The sequence below is a fragment of the Cavia porcellus genome, unplaced genomic scaffold (genome assembly GCF_034190915.1).
Source record: "Cavia porcellus strain 051 isolate PalLab524CR breed Dunkin Hartley unplaced genomic scaffold, mCavPor4.1 scaffold_22, whole genome shotgun sequence".
Lineage (NCBI taxonomy): Eukaryota > Metazoa > Chordata > Mammalia > Rodentia > Caviidae > Cavia > Cavia porcellus.
Window position 1 is genome coordinate 19,676,731 of NW_026947505.1, and position 18,964 is coordinate 19,695,694.

The window sequence follows — 18,964 nt, forward strand, 5'->3', positions numbered from 1 at the left end:
AAGGTGCACTGGGAAGAGGACTTAGAGGGCGCAGAAGGCCCAAGGTTTGTTTTGAGGTCGCTGTGTGTGGGAAGCCTGGTGTCTCATGCGCTCTCTGACCAGCAGTTATGGTATCTGAGGCTGCCCTTTAGGGTTTTATCTTAATATTTCAACAACAATCTTATTTGCAACAATTTCTGCACATATATTCAATGCATTCAAATATTTCTTGGGCCTTATTGTACTGTTTTGTATTTCCACAGTTTTGCGCAAAAGGTTTGTCCTCTGGAAAAGCCACCTTCTGTTCATTATTTCTGTGTGAAACACCACCTTATTCTTCCACTTCACACAAAGCATCCATTGTTAATAAATTTTCCTACATCTAATCCCCGTTCCTGTGCACACAGCACGTCACCTTCTAAGTGCCATCACTGGCGTCACTGGCTTTGAACACTTGGTTTGCAGATGAGGAAGAAAACAGTGAATTTGTCCTCACGTAACCGTGCATGGCTCAGGTTTGGCATGGTGTAGGTCCTATACAGCACCGCTCACCAACTTCATGAGATCCCAGGAGTCCATGAAGTACCATAAATATGCTGAATATTTTATGTCTACCTGGATAAACATGTTGTTCTTCCAGAGAAGGCAAAGCAGTAGTTCTGGGCTGTTTGCTTTGAGAGGAAATCACAAAGCGAGAACCCAACCTGTCATTCTAAGGAGAAGCCACTTTTGAGGTGGCCGGTGGTGCTTCTGTGTTTCTCTTGTGTGGTTTCTGCAGTAAGTTCTGTTCGGGTACTTCACTCTCTCCCTCCTTCTCCTCACTCCCTCCATCCTCTCTGCCTCTCTCAAATGACTACATCTACATTTCAGTATAGAAAATATTTTCTACGTGCTCTAGTGGTTAGCTTTGTAAACTATCTCTTGTAAAAAGCCTTTAATAACCCTTTTTTTCTAATTGAAATACAAATACTTAATTTTCCATGTTACATCACATCATTCAGCTCCTAGTTATGGGAATCAGTGAGGATTTTCCTACGTCTCTATTCAAGTTTGCTCCTCTGTATTTTTACTGGCTGCACAGGTGAAAACATATCAGACTGTGGCGAATTTAAAATTACCCTTCGTGTTTGCTCTCGCAGGCAGTATTTTCACATACATACTTTAAATATTTGGTGCTACTGTAAGTTCTTCTCCCAATTTATGTAGTGGTTTCTTGAGGTTGTAAAGTAGTGAATGCCTCAGGAAAATGCTGCTAAAAGTTGAAAGTGAGAGACTCTTCCCTCATGTCTGACATCTGGTCTACAAAACAGTAGCCTGAGGGGCTGGGAATTTAGCTCAGTGGCATAAGTGCCTGCCTGGCAAGCGCAAGGTTGTGAGTTTGATCCCCAGTACCAGAAAAAAAGAAAAGTGGAAAAATAGTAGCCTGTAAACATTTCTCTTGATAATGGGACAAGAGGTGGCAATCGATTTAGGAGACTGTTTTCACAGTTTTCTATCATCTCCTGAAGGACCGCAGCTCTGACAAACTCGACCTTAGCACATGCACTATCAGCTATGGGTTAAAGAGGGGAACCCTACCAAGGAACCACTATAAACTTGGGGTCATCACAAACACAGAAAAGTCATAAATTGGTATATTCTTTTGGACAATTTATTTTTATAAGCTTTAAATGTTTAAATTACCTATCAGTGTTTTATTTCAAAATATTCCATATTTGGCTATAAATTAGCAAGATAAAATTCTCTAATCTTCATAAAATGATATTATGTAGGATAATATGAAAAAAGGCATGTGAGTTTAATATGTTTATTAATTCCTTAGTGATTTTTGATACTTTCACACAATCATAAAGCATGAGTATGGCTCAATTCAAAAATACAGAATTTTGACTTGAGCAGAATAATTGTAGTATTATTTTGAATTTACTTTTAGAAATATGTGGGAAATTTTCTAACAAATAAGCATCAGTGCAAAACTACAAAAACTGCATGATTATAGTTATACTATTTTTTAAATGACTGTTGATAAACAGAGTTGTTGAAAACTTTTAAGGAAAAGATGCAAACATCGTTTCAAAGAACTTCAGAAACTGCTCTCTCGCGGCCTGTGTCACCATCAAAACCTTCCATGTAGCCAAAGCCAAGGAACCTGGAAAACATGCAAGGACTGTACACAACGCCTGAGAACATTTTTAATTTCATCAGACAATATATGATTCGTTGATTTTCTTTCATTTACTTTCTACCACTTACTGATAAAATCATAAATTACACCAAGAAAAATAAACATGGTGTGTCTTTATTACAGTACTAACAACATCACTTGGCAATATCACTCAGCACCTTTATTTCCTCCTATGATTTTAGTCCTGAAATCATAAATTCTGCAGGATAAGCATACCTAGAATGTCAGCACTAGGTTTCATAAACTGTTACAAACTGTAACAACCAATGTCCTTAACTACGCTACATTTATTCAGTGAAACTGCACATCTGTTAGACAAACTGAATTTTGTCTACTCATTTTCTGGGATAATCCTCAGAGGAAGATTTCCACAGACAGAAGGAGACTGGCTCTTCCACTCTGTGTGGAAGAAAGACAGCTGCCTTCTGACTGATTTGTGCCTTTCACAGCCAAGATTCCAGTAATGAGAACCTTCACACACCGAGTGTCAAACACGAGAGGATTTTGACTGCTTTTGCTACTCAAAGCAATATCAAGGACTTTTTAAATGTATTTAATTTGTTCATGTCAATTTGCTTCATTTATATCTTTAAGAGGATTTTCATTGAGAAAACACTAATAATATAATTACGCTTTTAGTGTGGCTTGAAGTTTCAATGCATGGGTGGAAAATGGGAATGACACGGTAATTTTCAAACTTGTAATCAAAGAATTACGCTAATTTTTACCCTGCTAGGAAACTTGGTATGAGAAGTGATACAGCAAGAGACTCTTGACTAATAGGGTTTCAGCTAAAGATTGTGATAAATCCAATTGATGGGAATTACATTAATCATGGTAAGAATTTTTTAAAATTCCTTTGTTTCCTTTTAAATGGATAGCAAAGTTTTAAAGTTCTTTAAAAGGCAGAGCTAATGAACAAATGAAGCATGCATGTGGGGCTGAGGAAGCAAAGTATACTCTATTTGACGTTACACTCCTAAGTTCAATAGAGTCCAGATGAAAGATCAGCTCATGGGCATGAGGACCATGATTGTTTGATGTCCTGCCATATCGCCAGATGATTACTGCTTTAAAAATGTAAGAGACTGTCAGAAATCAAGGATTTCCTTTTGGAGTCTGTATTGTGAATTTATGCCTCTGACTGAACTAATCTTTTGGCAATACTTCAGTGCAGCCTTAATAATTCAAATCTTTAGATTCATTTCTTACCTGTGACTGTACTCATGTCACCAATCTTGTTCAGAGCCACCAGGACGGTGTTCTGGAGCTGAGTGAAATTGCTGATGGAAGGTGCTATGTCAGCGCTGGTAAGAATTCTCGGTGGGAGACCCTTCTGGAAGATGTGTGATCTAATCAAGGTGGTAGGAAATCGGGAGGCAGCTAAGTAATGTACAGCCTCGGCCCAGTTCTTCCCGAAGTTTGCTTCTTCTTTAGAATAGTACCCATACCTAACACAAAATGGAAAGTATTCAATTATGATTAGTCACCTTGTTGAGCTAGTTAGAAATATTATAGGCAGTGAGATAGGGCTAGGTCCTCAATAGAGCCAGTGCAAACACCTGGCAGGTGACTGGGACGCTGACGCCTCCTGCTGTGGATCAGGCCTGGAGACCAAAGACCATACAAATGCACCCACAGCCTGAGATTGATACCCAAAATAATTCCCATCCCCCTAGGAGTCACTGCTCTGTAAGAATGCCTGCTTTTTACTGACTCACTTCCCTATTTGTTCCTAGTGTAATCAATTTTACCTGAACTATTGATCTTATTGGCTAACTATAGTTTTGTCCCACCTTATTTCCATCTGCCTTGTGAGTTCCCAGTCTCCTCCCACCTTGAACTGATGGTTTCACTCTACAAAAGACCCTGGAAAAGACCCATTTCTTGGCAACCCGCTGGGGACCCCTTCTGTCTCTCTTCAGACAGAAGCTTCCTTTCTCTCAAATATATTCTAGTCTTACCTCCGTTGTTCCTAAAATTCATTCTTTGATTTTAGAGAACACAAACTCACGGACATAATAGATTGGGCATTTCATTCCCCTATATCAACCTCAGAATTTCAAACTCGCTTTCTTTAGAAATATCATCTTTCCTAATAAGCATAGTTAATTCTTTTGCTATTAACAGTGGTTTTATGATGTGATGACTTTAGCCTAGTAATCAGTCAGATGTGAAGGTACATAATTAAAAATGAAATTCTGGGATAAATCATTCCATCTCTTGTTAATATTTTAGCTTGCATTTTATATTTTTGAACTAGACTATTTGTATTTGAAAACCATATAATTAGATGTAGAAATATGTTCAAATAAATATTATATTTAGCAATACAGAGATAAATATCAAAGGTCTATGTCAAACTTTTTGCTGGACTCAGACATCATCTTTAAAACTTGATTTCCTGAAGCAGGAAAGTTCCCAAAACATTGAACTTTCTGGTGAAACAGAATACTTTTCTGGTTAATTTTCAAATTACTTAGAATTTTTCTACTAGAAAAAATGTCTATAAGGCTGATGTTTCAACATGTTTTTTCTAACTCATTTTTGTGGGAAAAATTATGCCAGTGGAAAGTACTAAATAGATTTTTTTGTCTGCTAGTTCCACTGATGATTAAACCCAGGCTAATCTACCACTAAGTTACATCTCCAGATCTCTTTTGTTTTTATTTGAGATGATTTTGCAACATTCCCCAATCTGGCCCCCAATCTGCAATCTTTCTGCCATAGCTTGGAGAGTAGCTGGGATTACAGGCATCTGCCACCACATCTTGTAGTGGTTTTACAATGATGTACTCCATGGTTATGTAATTTACAGCATGGTGATAACTAGAAGTTTTCCAACCATTTTTCTGTTCCAGGACATGTTGCACATCACACAGGTGGCTCACCAATAGCATTCTCTTTCAAATCTCATTTTAGATGTCCTTCGCTACATTTCCCAGAACCTGGAGTTGAAACAAACCACTTCCCACTCTTCCGTGTTCATAGGGTGCAGTCTCCATAGTTAAAGATTTGTTATATTCTTTATAATTCTAATATCATAAGTGACATCATTGGTTTTAACTTGCCAGCAATAGACACATGATGTCTGCATTTTATCAGTGTAAGGTAAAGCATAACATAGGTGAGAGAACACATCCTTTCTGTTTGACCCCCTTGTGGGCGGGATTCTCCCTGCCAGAGATGGTAAAGTGGGCAGAGTTGGATCCTCATGACCTATGTCTGGTGTGGGTTGAGTCCTACTGGTACATCACAGGTGTCTATTAAATAATGATGACAGGAAGCATCAGTTCAGGAAGATGATGAGCACAGGCCACATAGCCCTAAAAATACTACCCCTGTTCCAGACAACCAGAAAGATGTGTGAAAGTCCCCTGCCATAGTAAAGCACTTTTTAAGATTAACAGGGAAATCATGGCCAGGAGATTGTCAACCTCTAGTTTTTACGATAACCTGTTCCGTGCTCATGAGTCTCCTGTTGTTATAAACCTGAAGGGGGACCCAATCTCCACCCCAATAACTCTGTATTTTTCTCTACTGGCTTCTTTCTTTGTGTCACTGTCTCCCCTGGTTACCTCAGGTTCCAGGAGAGAAAACCTTACCAGTAAACAAGAAGTAGAGAAAACCCTTGGTGGAACTGCTCTTTGGCACCTAGTGAGAGCCTCATCCATCGCAGGCAGCATAGCACCCAGTGAGAGGACACAGCGGGCCACAGAGTCAGGGAAAATTTGAATGCCAGCCCTGCCACTCACCTGCTGCTGGATTTTAATCACCTTACAGAAAAAATCAGGAATGCACTCAGGATTCGCCAAAAGGAGTGTTTTTGAAATAAGTCCTATTACATGAAAATACTTTCTATTCCTTCCTGTGCTTACCCCTAATATTTAAGGATACTTAATTATTATTTTACTTAATAATTGCAGTATTTTTAATTTCATTTTGTAAAGATTTACTGATGCCTACAGGGAAATATCAAGTTAAAATAGAAATTCAGGAAATCAAGCATGTTAATAAAAAGTATTTTTGTTATAATTTGTGCAGATGACACCCTACTAATTACTAATGAAATGGATGCCTTTTAATTAATATGCTTGTGATGGGAAAAGTTTTCATTTTTACACTGTATTTCAGTATAAAGTTATACTAAAATTTTTATTTTGTATTATTTTAGAGCAATTTTTAAATCACACTGCCCAATGAAAGTATATTTTCATCAAATGCAATTCAATTGCCCAAAAGGGAGTAAATCCAAGGTGTTTGAAGGTCTAAACCTATAAAAGAAAGGAAATATCTAAAAAGAAAAAAATCTCTAAATCTAAGAATTTTCAATATTTAAAATACTCTTGTTTCCAAAGTTGTATTTTTGTATTATATTTTATGAAAAATGGAATGACCTGTAAATAAGGAGTATACCCTATAAATATCTTTTGCTGTTAATCAGAATGTTAAGGCGACCATCTCTACTCACCTTCCAGAGCCTTGCCAGATGACAGCCACCTTTGTGTTCCAGGCATTCACTTAGAAAGCACCCTGGAGTCCAACCTGTCCTGAGGGCAGCCCTAAGTTACATCACTGCCAGGGCAGCGTCAGACACTGCCAAGGGACTAAGCTTTTACACTGTCCAATTTATTAATAAGTTGCTGAAGACATATCAACAGGAAGAGGAGGATATCCCTGTAAGTCAACTAACCACCAAGTTGTTTACCTTGAAAAATGATGAAATAGGTGGGAAAAAACAAACCTGAGTGGACTCTGAATGAATCAAACCTTTCTGCCTGGATTCACCCACTGATGCATGCAGGGCCACTGAGCTCTGCTTTCACTGTGTCTGCTATTTTCCTTACCTGTGTTTCTACCCTGTACCTCACTCTAGGAGGTAGATTTCACACTCTAGAGAATGCTTTTTACTTGCAAATCAAAATTGCTTCTAGAGCTGCACTTCCAGGTGTTACAGTAAATGGAGTCCCTCGCTAATTATCTGGGCTATTTTCTCTGTTAATCCTGACACCGGCTGATACTTTATCATGTATGACTATATATAATATATATTTAAAGTAATAAAAATAATAAAAATTATCCACCTTTGTATATTCTACTTGTTTTCTACAGCCAGAAAATTCCTTTCATGCTATTTGTTTTTTCAAAGCAATATCCTTATCTCACACTTTTTGGGTCCTCTTCACCCAGCACTTTCTAAATCACACTCTGCTAAAATACTTCAGCTCACCACTCTAACCCCCAGTGACTGGACTTTTTACTTAACACCAAGTTTTGAAATCACTCTATCAGAGGAAAAAGGCATGAATAAAACAAAGGTAGCATTATTAAGGACCGATATTCACTCTTACCTATCTTCAAACATTTTAATAGACTCTCTCAAGGATGTCGTGTGTGCATCCCACAGGTGTTTCAACAGATCTTCAAAGGTGCTAGAAGGAGTCTGCACATACTGAAGCAAACAAGAGAAACGCCTTAGCATCTCAACTCCAGAATTCTAAGCTTGCTAGTCATACGGTTGAGCCATATTCCTTAGGACTGGAGAGTTTCACTTCTAACAATTAGTGCATATAAGGCATATTGGTGTCTAATCCTTTATAAAGGATAAAAATATGCAATAATTTTAGCAAAACACATCACTCAGAAGCAATGAATTTCAAGTGTTTTCAAAAGCTCATATTTTATACTGACCAGGAGTCATTTTTGTCATTTTTTCCCATAAACATAGTATCATCATAAAAATCTTAAGAAAATAAAACAAACATATGTTCAAATGTTAAGATTCATGTTTAAAGTGATGACCTGATGTTAAATATATCTCTTTATCAATGATTTTAGTCCATTCCTAAGTTTAACCAATCTATTTTATTGTCATCCTAAAATATTTAGTTCAGAACAACATATAATTATTTAGTTCTACCTACATGCTATCATTTAGTTAGTTAAAATACATTGATTCACTGGGATAAAACCAATGGTATATTTACATTTCTTTTTAGTTCTCATAGTTGACCTGAAGTTCCAACTAACCATGCCAGCTGGCTAATCTTACAGGAATATATTCCATATGCTTACAATTTGTGATACAATTTATATGAAGTGAAAAGAATGAACAAAATTTGTTTTAATATTATACTGGGGGATAGTGGATATTACAGTTTATTTCTAAAATATCTCCCAAAAGTCTCTCATGTTCAGGAATAGGACTTTCAGAGGGTGATTGTGTCACAGGAACTTTATCTTCATCAATGGATGAATCGATTGATCAGACCATAATTCCACAGAATTGGAGGCGACAGAATCCGAAGGTGGGATGTGTTGAAGGGAGTAGACCGCAGGCTCTGGCCTTGGGGGCTGCATCTGGCCCGTGGCCTCTCCCTCTCCGGATCTTTTCTTCTCTCTCTGTTTCCAGATTGCCGTGAGGCGAGCAGCTTTCCTCACACTTACCCTTCTGCCATGATGTGTCTGCTTTGCCACAGCCTCACAGCAATGAAACCAGCCAGCTATGGACTAAACTGGACCCATGTGTCCAAATACGTCCACTACATTGATATTTCTCAGATATTTGGTCACAGTGACAAAAAGCTAACAATACAGTGTGTTGCAATGATATGTAATATTCTACCATATCACATATTATTAATATATTTAGTACAATGGTTTACATTTTCATTTTAAGGAAAAATACTAAGAAAATCTAGGACAAAAATGTTATACATCTGAAAGAACTTTCTTGCCATGTTTTAAGAATATAAATTATAAAATTTGAAGAAAGAACCTGGAAAAATGCTCTCCACTTGTTTATTATCTGCGGGAAGGAGGAACGACAGGCAGACACATCATAGCAAAACTGTATCTGGTCTGTGGAGGGTTGCAGAAGTGTGACTTCGTCAGGTGATATCTCCAGTATGCCAGAATCAAGGGCAGCAAGAAAAGGTAGGACACTCAGAAAATAATTCATATCTGAAGGAACAAAAGGCTTATTATTATCACCACCAGTGATAAATGTCAAACCCCAGAATGTATTAAGGAAAAACACACAGGTCTAGAAACATGTGATAAAAGTTAGGCACTGAAAAAATAATCCTGAACAAAATCCACTTAAAATTTTAACTTCCCCTACAAATTCTGTAACCACTTATATGTACTGCTGATAGTTCTTGATATAATATTTTCAAACAAAAATTAATTTCAATAGATTTGGTAATAACCTTTCTTCAGTGCATTAAGTTAACAAGGAAGAAAACTGTGTATTACTTCACAGCTAATCCACAGGATGATAGAAAAACTTTACCTAAGGTTGTACTGCACATTGTGGATTTTTTTTGTAAAATATTCTAACTTGACTGTGTCTTTAGTAAATAAATATTTTCTATTTCACAGATGCAAGTTGAATTTGTAAGCATAATATCACTAAGCTTTTGCTTTGTGCCATTTTCCAAAGGAAATTCTTTTGTTTTCTGGTGATAGCTCATTAGAACAATAGTTAATTGAATTGACAACATTCTCTTTCTACCTCATTAGAACAATAATTAATCAGATTAGTCATTCAGTAAGATTCCTTTTCTATCTATAAAATATTTATTCCAGCAACTTTAGACATCTTAACCTAGTTGCAACCTAGATTTATATTGATTTCACTGGAATTAAGTGATATGAAATATTTTTCCCCACAGACACACACTTGTGAGTACAGACCCATGCCCCAGCATGACAGGTTCACTCTTCAATCTCCAGTAGCATCTGAGAAAAAGTCAAGCTCTGTGAGCCTGAGTATTGGAGAATTTCTGAAAATATGGTTCAGCATAGCGTAAGGAAACACAGCAGCAGACACACTGCATGTATCACTCGAAAGGTGAGCTTTAACATGACCTTGTTTCTAATTATTCCAATAAGTTGCTGTGTAAATTAGTCTCATTATTCAAACACCAGTCTAAAGAATTAGGAGACGCTTTCTGGTTATTTTAGCTTTTAGTCTATGAGTGAAACCCTATATTATTGATTGACTGATGAAGTATAGTAGGTTACTCTCTGATATACTTATGAGTTACACTTTTAATTTTTAACTTTTGATCTGAGAAAAACGATAAAGCATTGATTTCTTGGTCCCTTACTTCTTACCCTTCCACATTCCAAAGAATCCCTGTGGCCTTTGGGGCCTGTCATTTAACCGCCCATATTGGTCCTTTAGAAGCCGGGCCCTTTGCAGTTCCTTGTTCCAGTTGTTCTGTGAAAATCTGACTATTTTCTAAAAATTACACCAGGCCCTGTGGCTATTAAATCCCATAAAATGACACAGAGATCACCAGGTATGGTGTGAGATGGACTCAGTTTTTACAGGGAACATTATTAAGATGGATATTTACTAAGTAAGACGGATGGATTACTGATATGTATATATATCAACACCCCACAATGAATATATTCATTGTGTGTCCCAAACATATATTATTATAATTTTTGAAGAAATAAAATTTGAGAAACACATGCACACAAAAATAAATAAAAAGGAATGGTAGTGTTTTTGACTTGTCTGTTTCTATAAGATTTTGGGTGGAAATACTATATTTCATTTAGCTATTTCGTTGAACTTACCAGCCCACCAACTGTCCATAGAAATGCAGAGAGGGTCAGATTCATAGCCACAGCTTGTCCTTCTCCTGGGGTCAGCTAATCTACCTAGAAATCAGAAACACACAGTTGCATTCATTAGATACATTTCAAAATGAGTCATGAGCCTCACACAGGTGGCTGTTATTATCTACAGATGTACAAATGTGTATTTATGAATTACTGGGTTTATATTTCCATTGTTCTTTACTGCTTTTTGTTTCTTATCTCTCAATCATTTTCTTTTCCTGATTCAAGCACAAAACTTTTTACTTTTAAATTACAGGTCTTAAATTTTTGCTTTCACTACCTTCTGTACCTACTATCCAAAATTATGGAAGAAAAAGAAGTGACCAAGAGTCAGAAAAAACCTTGCCCCATGATTCTCTACCGTAGTCTTGTCTAAATGTGCTCATGGCACATGCCTCGGTTTCCTCATCTGTAAAACTGGGATAACAAACACATTAGGCCAATGAGTTTTGGTGTAAGGTGATAAAATCATCAAAAATGTTTCACCTGTAACTATGTATTGTGTAAGCATTAGAAAACAATCTTTCTTGTGTTTGACAAATGAGATGGCTCTTTTGCTTCCCTTCCTCAACTATTTTATAATTAGCTATGTTATCCATCTGGGGTGAGCAACAAGTATAACTCTTTCTTGGGTGCCTTCTGTTAACCAAAGGAAAATTATCTTTCGAGTCATGAATATTTCGTACTGCATTCTATCTTCTTTACATACATTGTACTGGAAGTTATCTCCAAAAAGAGAAATTGCAAGGAAAGATCTGCATGCACACAGTGCTGCTGATGTATAACTAACTGTATGGACACGATCAGATAATCAGTTACAGCTCCAAGAAATTCAAACTAATTTGTCATAACCTGTTTTTACTTTGTTTCTACTCGGTAATTCTGTTTAACCACATGCTAAGAAAAAAGTCTACTTTCACACCTAGTGGGACTTCAGTTAGTAGTTGTAAAATGCTAATTAGGTTAGACCTGATGTCTTTCCGTAGCTGGTCACTATGCTTTCAGGGTCACTAACGTCTCCAGCAGAAACAGACAACTCTGGAAGGAAGAATTTGTGAAAGAAGGAAAAGGAAAAGAAAACTTAGAAAAGTAATGATTATAATGAGACAAAGGAGAAAAACAATTTTTAAAAACATGTCCAAATATAAAGAGTCAATACTTCAGTTATTCTGAGAGATCATTAAAATGAAAACAGTGGTCTTTCTTACCTGAACTATATTGCCAGCCATGCTGAAGAGGCAGCCCCCATAAAATGTTTTGTTCATTTTCTGGGGCAAATTTTGCAAAATAGACAGCTGTCTGCTTCAGCAGGATTTTATACATCCCCATTCTGTCAGTGTATACCCAGGGATCAATGATGTATTTTCCATTCTGTGCCTTGTAGAGAGGGAACTGACCAGGACTCTCCTTCCACAGAGGAGGATACAGATCTGAGAGATTGGAATCTGCTGCTAAAGCAACAGAAATGCAACCAACCAGGACCCAGGCCGAGGAAAGCAGGAAACCCATGATGCCAAGAATGGGGTTGAAATCGTGGCAGGGTTTTTATTAACGAGTGTAGGAGGAAGTCTCGGACCTGTCTTGTATTACACCTTATCACTATTTTCTTTGCTCTACTAGGAGTTGTGATATTCTTTGAGGGCGTACAAAAAATGCATGTGATTTCATTATAATACAAATTTCTTCGAAAACTTTGAAGCATAGCCAAATAACACAATCAAGTAGACAAAACCACTTTGTTGGAGACAAAAGGTAATTAAGTCCCAATAACCATTTTTTTCAGTAAAAAAAAAATCTTAGAATTATAACTAAAGACATAGCTTCACCAAATCAAAGCTAAACTTTAAGTGTCTCCTGCATAGGCAAGCGTACAACTGTATGTTGACCACTGAAAAGTAACCGATAGGATGTCCACAGCATGCAGTACTCAGTAGTCCTCAAGAGTCCCCCTTGCCATGCAGTGTCCCTTCAACTGGAGTCAGGCTGGGTGGTAGGACCCTGTGTCTGGGACCCTCAGAGCTTTCGGTCAAGTGCCAGTAACAGTTTCATTGTTTTGTGTCTCACCCTTTGGGTATTTAATCCATTATAGGCTGCCTTTTGTGAGAAGAGTCTAGGGTTTTTTTTTTTTTTTTCCCCACACATGGATTCCAGTTGTCTCAACAATGTTTATTAAACAGACTGTTCTTTCTCTAATTCATGGTTTTAGTACCTTAATCAAATACAAGTAGGATGTACGTATATGTTACTTTTTGGTACTCAATCATATCCCACCTTTCTCTATGTGTTTTTATACTAAAACCATGCTATTTGGGTTACTACAGCTTTATAGTGTACTTTGAAGACAAGTAGTATAATTCCTCTGGAGGGTTTTGTTTTTTTTTCTCCTTTGTTTGTTTTGTTTTTTGCCTCAAGACTGCTTTGGATATGCAAAGTCTTTTGTGCTTACATATGATTTTTCCCTTACTAGGGATTTTTCCTAATCTGGGAATTGAATAAAGGAAATTATAACAGATAGAAAAGAGACAAGGAAAATCACAATCTTAAAATTGTTCTTTCAAGTAAACTGAGACTACAGGACATGAACAAAGTGGCCCAAGGTGACCCACATCTGTGCTCCCTATCTTTACTTATAGACTTGTTGTACTCCCAGTGCTGGCTTACGCTCTGCAGGCTGGCCTGTGCTTGTCTTTCATTCCCAAACTCCTTAAGGATACTGTAAGTCTGCAGATTAACTTGGTTGCTAAGGTAAGGGGCAATGCCCTGACTTTAAGGTGAAAAAATAAATTCAGTGTTCAAAGAGCATTTTAGGGCAAAATATCTTAGATATTTTTAAATACTTTCAAGAACACATACGTATTCCCAAACCCAACCCCCTGTCTCTCTCAAGAGCCTACACTCTATTTTCTGTGAGTATAAACTTCTTTAATGTTGCATAATGAAATCTGGCTATACCGCTCTCTAAGGCTTTCCAAAATTCCTTTTTTGTGCCAAGAATCAAGTACCAATTCTGTGGGTGAAGATGGGGTCACTGTATCTTCCTTGGATGAGCTCCTTGAATCTACTGACAGTTCTTAACTGAAGTTTTAGAAGTAAAACACCTGAGGCACAAGTTTATCTAAAAATCTAAATGATTAAGGAGAGGTAAAACTCAAATAGCAATGAATAATCATGATGAAAGCAAACTTTCTCTAACAGATATGCAAACTTTTTATAAATCCTCAAAAAAACAGAATAATACTCTGTGCTCATTAATCTATTAATGTGACCAGATATAGAAAAATAAAGATCACTGGACTATTAGAAATACTTTGTAAAAAGCTCAAACACAGATGCGAATTTAATGAGGAAGTGTAATGGCACTAGATGTAGACATTGCTTATACGTCCACAGGTAGAATAGTTATAATGGAAACAGAATTGTATTCTTCATAGAAACATATTTGTTAAAGATATTAAAATGTCAAATGTCAACAGTATAATCTCGATCTTCTACTTCAAAGATTATTAATAGAAGAAAAAACAAATTACAAAAGTAACAACTCTCAAGTAAATGTCAGACATGTGGCAAAGGCTTTCAATTATATATAACCCAATACTTATCCATCTTAGGTCAAAAGAGCAGCCCCAATATTTAGTGGGGCAGACTTCCTGGAATACAGGTTGTATTGGTGAGCTTTGGCTAGACAGAGCTGTGCAGTGTGCTGTGACCAAATTCTTAGATTGCGGCTTTCAAGAAACTTCCTTTGAAAACAACTTTCCCTTTGTTCTTCCTCTTCTGGCCAGAGCACAAAGATATCTGCATTTCGATGCTGATCTGGGTCATGAGAAAGTAGGAAATGTTAGGGCATTAAAAGAGAGGGTTCTGAGTCCATGATCTTCATGGAATTCTACACTCTCTTCTTCTAGGTCTTCCCATTTCTTATCTATAAGAAAAAAAGGCTTTGACTTAAGAAAATATTTTTTCTTCAGGATTTTCTACTTAGAGAATCTGATTGAATGGACATTCTGGTTATGCTTTTTAACATTAAGTCTGTCTCATTTCCCATAAGAGATATTGCAGAAGTGGTGTTACATACTCCTAAATCCACTACAATAAGTAGTTTGAAGCTTGGGACATTTGCGTAGGAAATTTATATTTGATACTTCATACAGAAGATATATTTAAAGCTCATATATACAAGTAATTACTGAAGCTTCAGAAGAGCACTATGCACTATGAAATGACGCTAACATTCTGATCTATAAATAAGAAAGCAGACCTACTAGAGTTAGGGGACTGGCTCAACATCAGGAGGACAGTGAATATGGGGTTTGTCCCCGGTTTTACCTGACGTTAAGCTCTGGGCTTCTATAGGAAGTGCTGTTTGTGCCACAAAATAATGATGTAAATGATACTGTGAGGAAATTTGCAACTTATTTAAGGTTTAAAAATTGTTTTAAAATACAGCATTTTTTGTGTCAGGGATTGAACTCACAACCTCATGTCTTGCCAAGCAAGCACTTGTACCACTGAGCTAAACCTTCAACCCTAAAATACAGCATTTTACTTACCTCACTCACTGGTTGAAAATATGTAAAATCAGATGGCCATATGTCACAGAAATGGCCAGGAAATTGAAACTGCAAGGTCTGAAATTTTATCTTCACCTTATTTTTAGCAGTATCAACCTGAGGACTCTCTAAGGTTGTTGCTTTTGGGTAACAAAACAATTCTTTCCTCTCACACAAAGTAATTAGGAAATTTAAAGGAGATCATGCAGACAAGTGAAAAAAAATTCAAAGATTTAAAAAAATTCCTTAAAATCAAACTTCTTTGAGAGTCTTCATGTATTTCTACATTATTTTAAATTTATTCCTTCACTAATAAATGATTTCATTATATGTTTAACTATCCTCAATATACTCATTCTCCTTTTCGTTCCACCCTTGGTAAGAGTAGAAAAGTTTAGATCCTTTAGTATGTAAAACACAACAAGTATGTGTACTATGTATAAAACTAAGTATAAAAACATCACACATCAAGATTAGTAGTGCACAGACATGCAACACGACTTTACTGATCTCTGTATTTATTTTCCATTTAATGTCACCGCACTTTTACACTTATTACATATTTTTCTTGCTTTCTTTACATTTTTCGTATTTTATATAAGCTAATCATGGGAAAGGGGCAAAGTCCTAGGTAAAGCTTCTGATTCAAGTGTGCAGTGTTTCAGTTTGGAAAGCTGTGCCCTGGATGCTTGCGCAACAGTATAAATGTGTTTAATGTCATTGCACTGTACACATAAAGTTATACACACTGGTGATGTTTATTCCATTTATAGTTTATGTTAATAAAATATATGATAAAGCACTTGTTAATAACAGTTGAGTTTTAAGGGGCTGGAGATTTAGCTCAGCGGCATAAGCGCCTGCCTTGCAAGCAGGCAGTCGTGAGTTCGATCCCCGGTACTGATAAAAATGAAAAAGACAAAATAATAATAATAATTATTATTATAGTTGAGTTTTGGGCCAGGGATTTAGCTCAATGGCATAAACACTTGCCTTTTGGGTAACAAAACAATTCTTTCCTCTCGTGAGAGGAAAGAGGTCGTGAGATCAATCCCTGGTACAAATAATAATAATGATAATAATAGTAGATGAGTTTTTTACTCCCTTGAAAGATAGATTTTCTTTAAGCACTCTTGATGCTTTTTTTCACTGGCTTTTTAATTTTTATCTTTATTAATATACATTTGCAGTGTATAGTGATCACATTTTCCATGAGGAATTGATACATATCAACAATGCATATCACTTCTTTTGTTTTTCATCCTCTACTCCCCTTCACTCCTTCTGACTCATTGACCTTAATCTTTTCATTGTCATTTAGTTCAAACCTCTTTCTTTATTTTCAACAATTTCTCATGTAGTCCACGAGTAATTTGACCGTTGAAATTTCTCAATAAATTGAGATTTTTATGTATACATTTTTCACAATTGAAGTCCAAAGCAAATACTTTTTGTTGTTTATGACCTGAATAATACCTATTCTTTGAAATTTTCTGAGGATTTCTTTATATCATGTTAGTATCAATTTTTGTAAATTTTTCATGCATCCTTATAAAAATATGCATTGTCTATATGTTGAATAAAGTGCCTTATATTTGATTAGTCAAAGTGCATTGCATTTATTTTTCAGATTTTTTACTAATCTTTATTTTTGTTATTTGTTTAAGCTATCAAGAATCAGATGGTTGTATTAAAATCTGCCACTGTGATGTCTGTATGAATTCATACACTGACATAATTGTAGCTATCTTGAGTTATAACCTATCCATGTGTAAACTTAGTTTTTTCTACAGTTTCCTAGAAAGGTATAGACCGAACAACTAGAGTAGTATGGCGACTTTTACACATGGACATTTGCACCAGGAAAGTTCTTGACTAATTAGTACTAAGATAAAAGGTTAAGATTAGTTAGATATATTCTAACTTGGAGGAAATCATCCTAGTCCTCATGCTTCTTCTTCTGCCCCCCATTGTGGTGATCCACTTGGTCTCACTGCTTCTCTGCATCACGCCTCTCTTTGCACTCTGTGCAGTTCTAGATAACAGTGTATCTCTTTCTCTGGTATCATGGTAACTTCAGATCATATACAGGGAACAAGTTACTTTTCATTTAAATCTTCCCATTCTGATTAAATCTGTGATGCAATATGCCATTTTTTCCTTTGATATCTGTCTGTTTCTTATATTTTGACCAGCTCCCCTTGTTAGAGCTAAAATGTTCTGCAAAAATCTCAGGTATGGAGGGGAGCTTTTGGGAATGATTAGAATATACGAGCATTGCATTCATCATCAGATTAATCCATTCATAAAATCATTGCTGAGTGTGCTGCTAGAAGGTGGGGCCTGGCTGGAAGGTGTCCTGGCCCCAGCCCCTCCCTTCTCACTGTTTTCTGTTTGCTGTAGGTTGAGTGGCTTTCCTCTGCCATGCTCTTTTGCTGCACAGTTTTTGCCTTGTGACCACAAACTACAACCACAAACTACAAACTGAACTTTCTAAAACCATGAGCTAAAATAAACTTCACTCCATTTAAGTTTGAAGTTTGGATATTTTGTCCTGGTGATAGAAAAATGAATATATCAGAAGAGGAGTGGGGTGAGACTAGAAAGGCTAAAGATGTGAGCTAGAGAATCCTTAGGATATTTTGGGCAGAGGCTCTTAGGTGATTCTTGTGGGAGTTCAGAAGAAAAGAATGCTGATAAGAATGTATACAGTAAGGGCCTAACTAATGAAGTTTTAGTTGGGGAAAATGTATCTCTCACAGTTTTAATTTTCACTCTTTTTACAGTACTGGGTATTGAATTCAGGACCCTCACAGTGAGCTACATTCTTGGCTCTTTTTAATTTCTTTTTATTTTGAAACTATCTCTAGCTAATCACTGTTTCCCAGATTGAATTCAAGCTTGTAATTCTCCAATTGCAGACTCCTAAAGTGCTTTGCTTATACACACGTGCCATGCCACATTCAAATTTGATTTTCACTTTCTTCTTGCTTGCATTAATAAATTTTTGGTAAATTTATTAGCCACTTAAATTTCTTTGTTATTATATTTCTTTTCCACCATAGTTACTATATCGCATATTGTTATCCTCCGAATAGTTACTCAGACTACAGGCTTTAGGATTGCGAAGTCAGTCAAACAATGCAAGCATTAGTTTGTTTCTTTCCTTCAGTTGCTATCATGTCAGTGTCTGTTCTTCTGAATCAGGCAGTCGCTTATGGTGGTGGTGGGGGGAGTTCCTTTTCTTTCCTGGATCACAAGAGGAGGGACGTGGTTTCCTGCCTGATTCACCCCCTGCTGGCCTGGCCTCTGTCTGCTCCTGTTGTTACATTTCAGACCATCTTTTGTCCAATGTTTTATGGAAATATTTAGCTTTTTCTTATTAATTTTGTGCATAAGAAAGACAAAATCACTTAAAATATTTATAATAATGCTCTGCTTCTTCCAATTGTCTTATGATTTTCTGGCTTTTTAAAAAAATTTTATTTAGAATGTAATAAAAATAGAACCATATAAAACAAAACCAATCGAGACAATGCAGTGACATGGGTACAGAACTTCAAAGCAGGATACCGGGGGCAGTAGTAATAGGTACTATAGCATATCTCAT

The 18,964-nt window shown here is 36.5% G+C and overlaps 1 protein-coding gene across 1 annotated transcript; it reads right to left on the bottom strand.

Annotated features, from left to right (window-relative positions):
* Positions 1-1,772: 1,772 nt before the first annotated feature.
* Positions 1,773-12,313, bottom strand: LOC100731651 (protein LEG1 homolog). The gene is made up of 6 exons (XM_063232894.1): positions 12,013-12,313; positions 10,760-10,843; positions 8,943-9,127; positions 7,516-7,616; positions 3,377-3,615; positions 1,773-2,128 (listed from the first exon to the last, which is right to left on the bottom strand). Exons 1-6 carry the CDS (start codon positions 12,311-12,313, stop codon positions 2,028-2,030), a joined length of 1,011 nt encoding a protein of 336 aa, XP_063088964.1. The 3' UTR covers positions 1,773-2,027.
* Between the last annotated feature and the right edge of the window lie 6,651 nt (positions 12,314-18,964).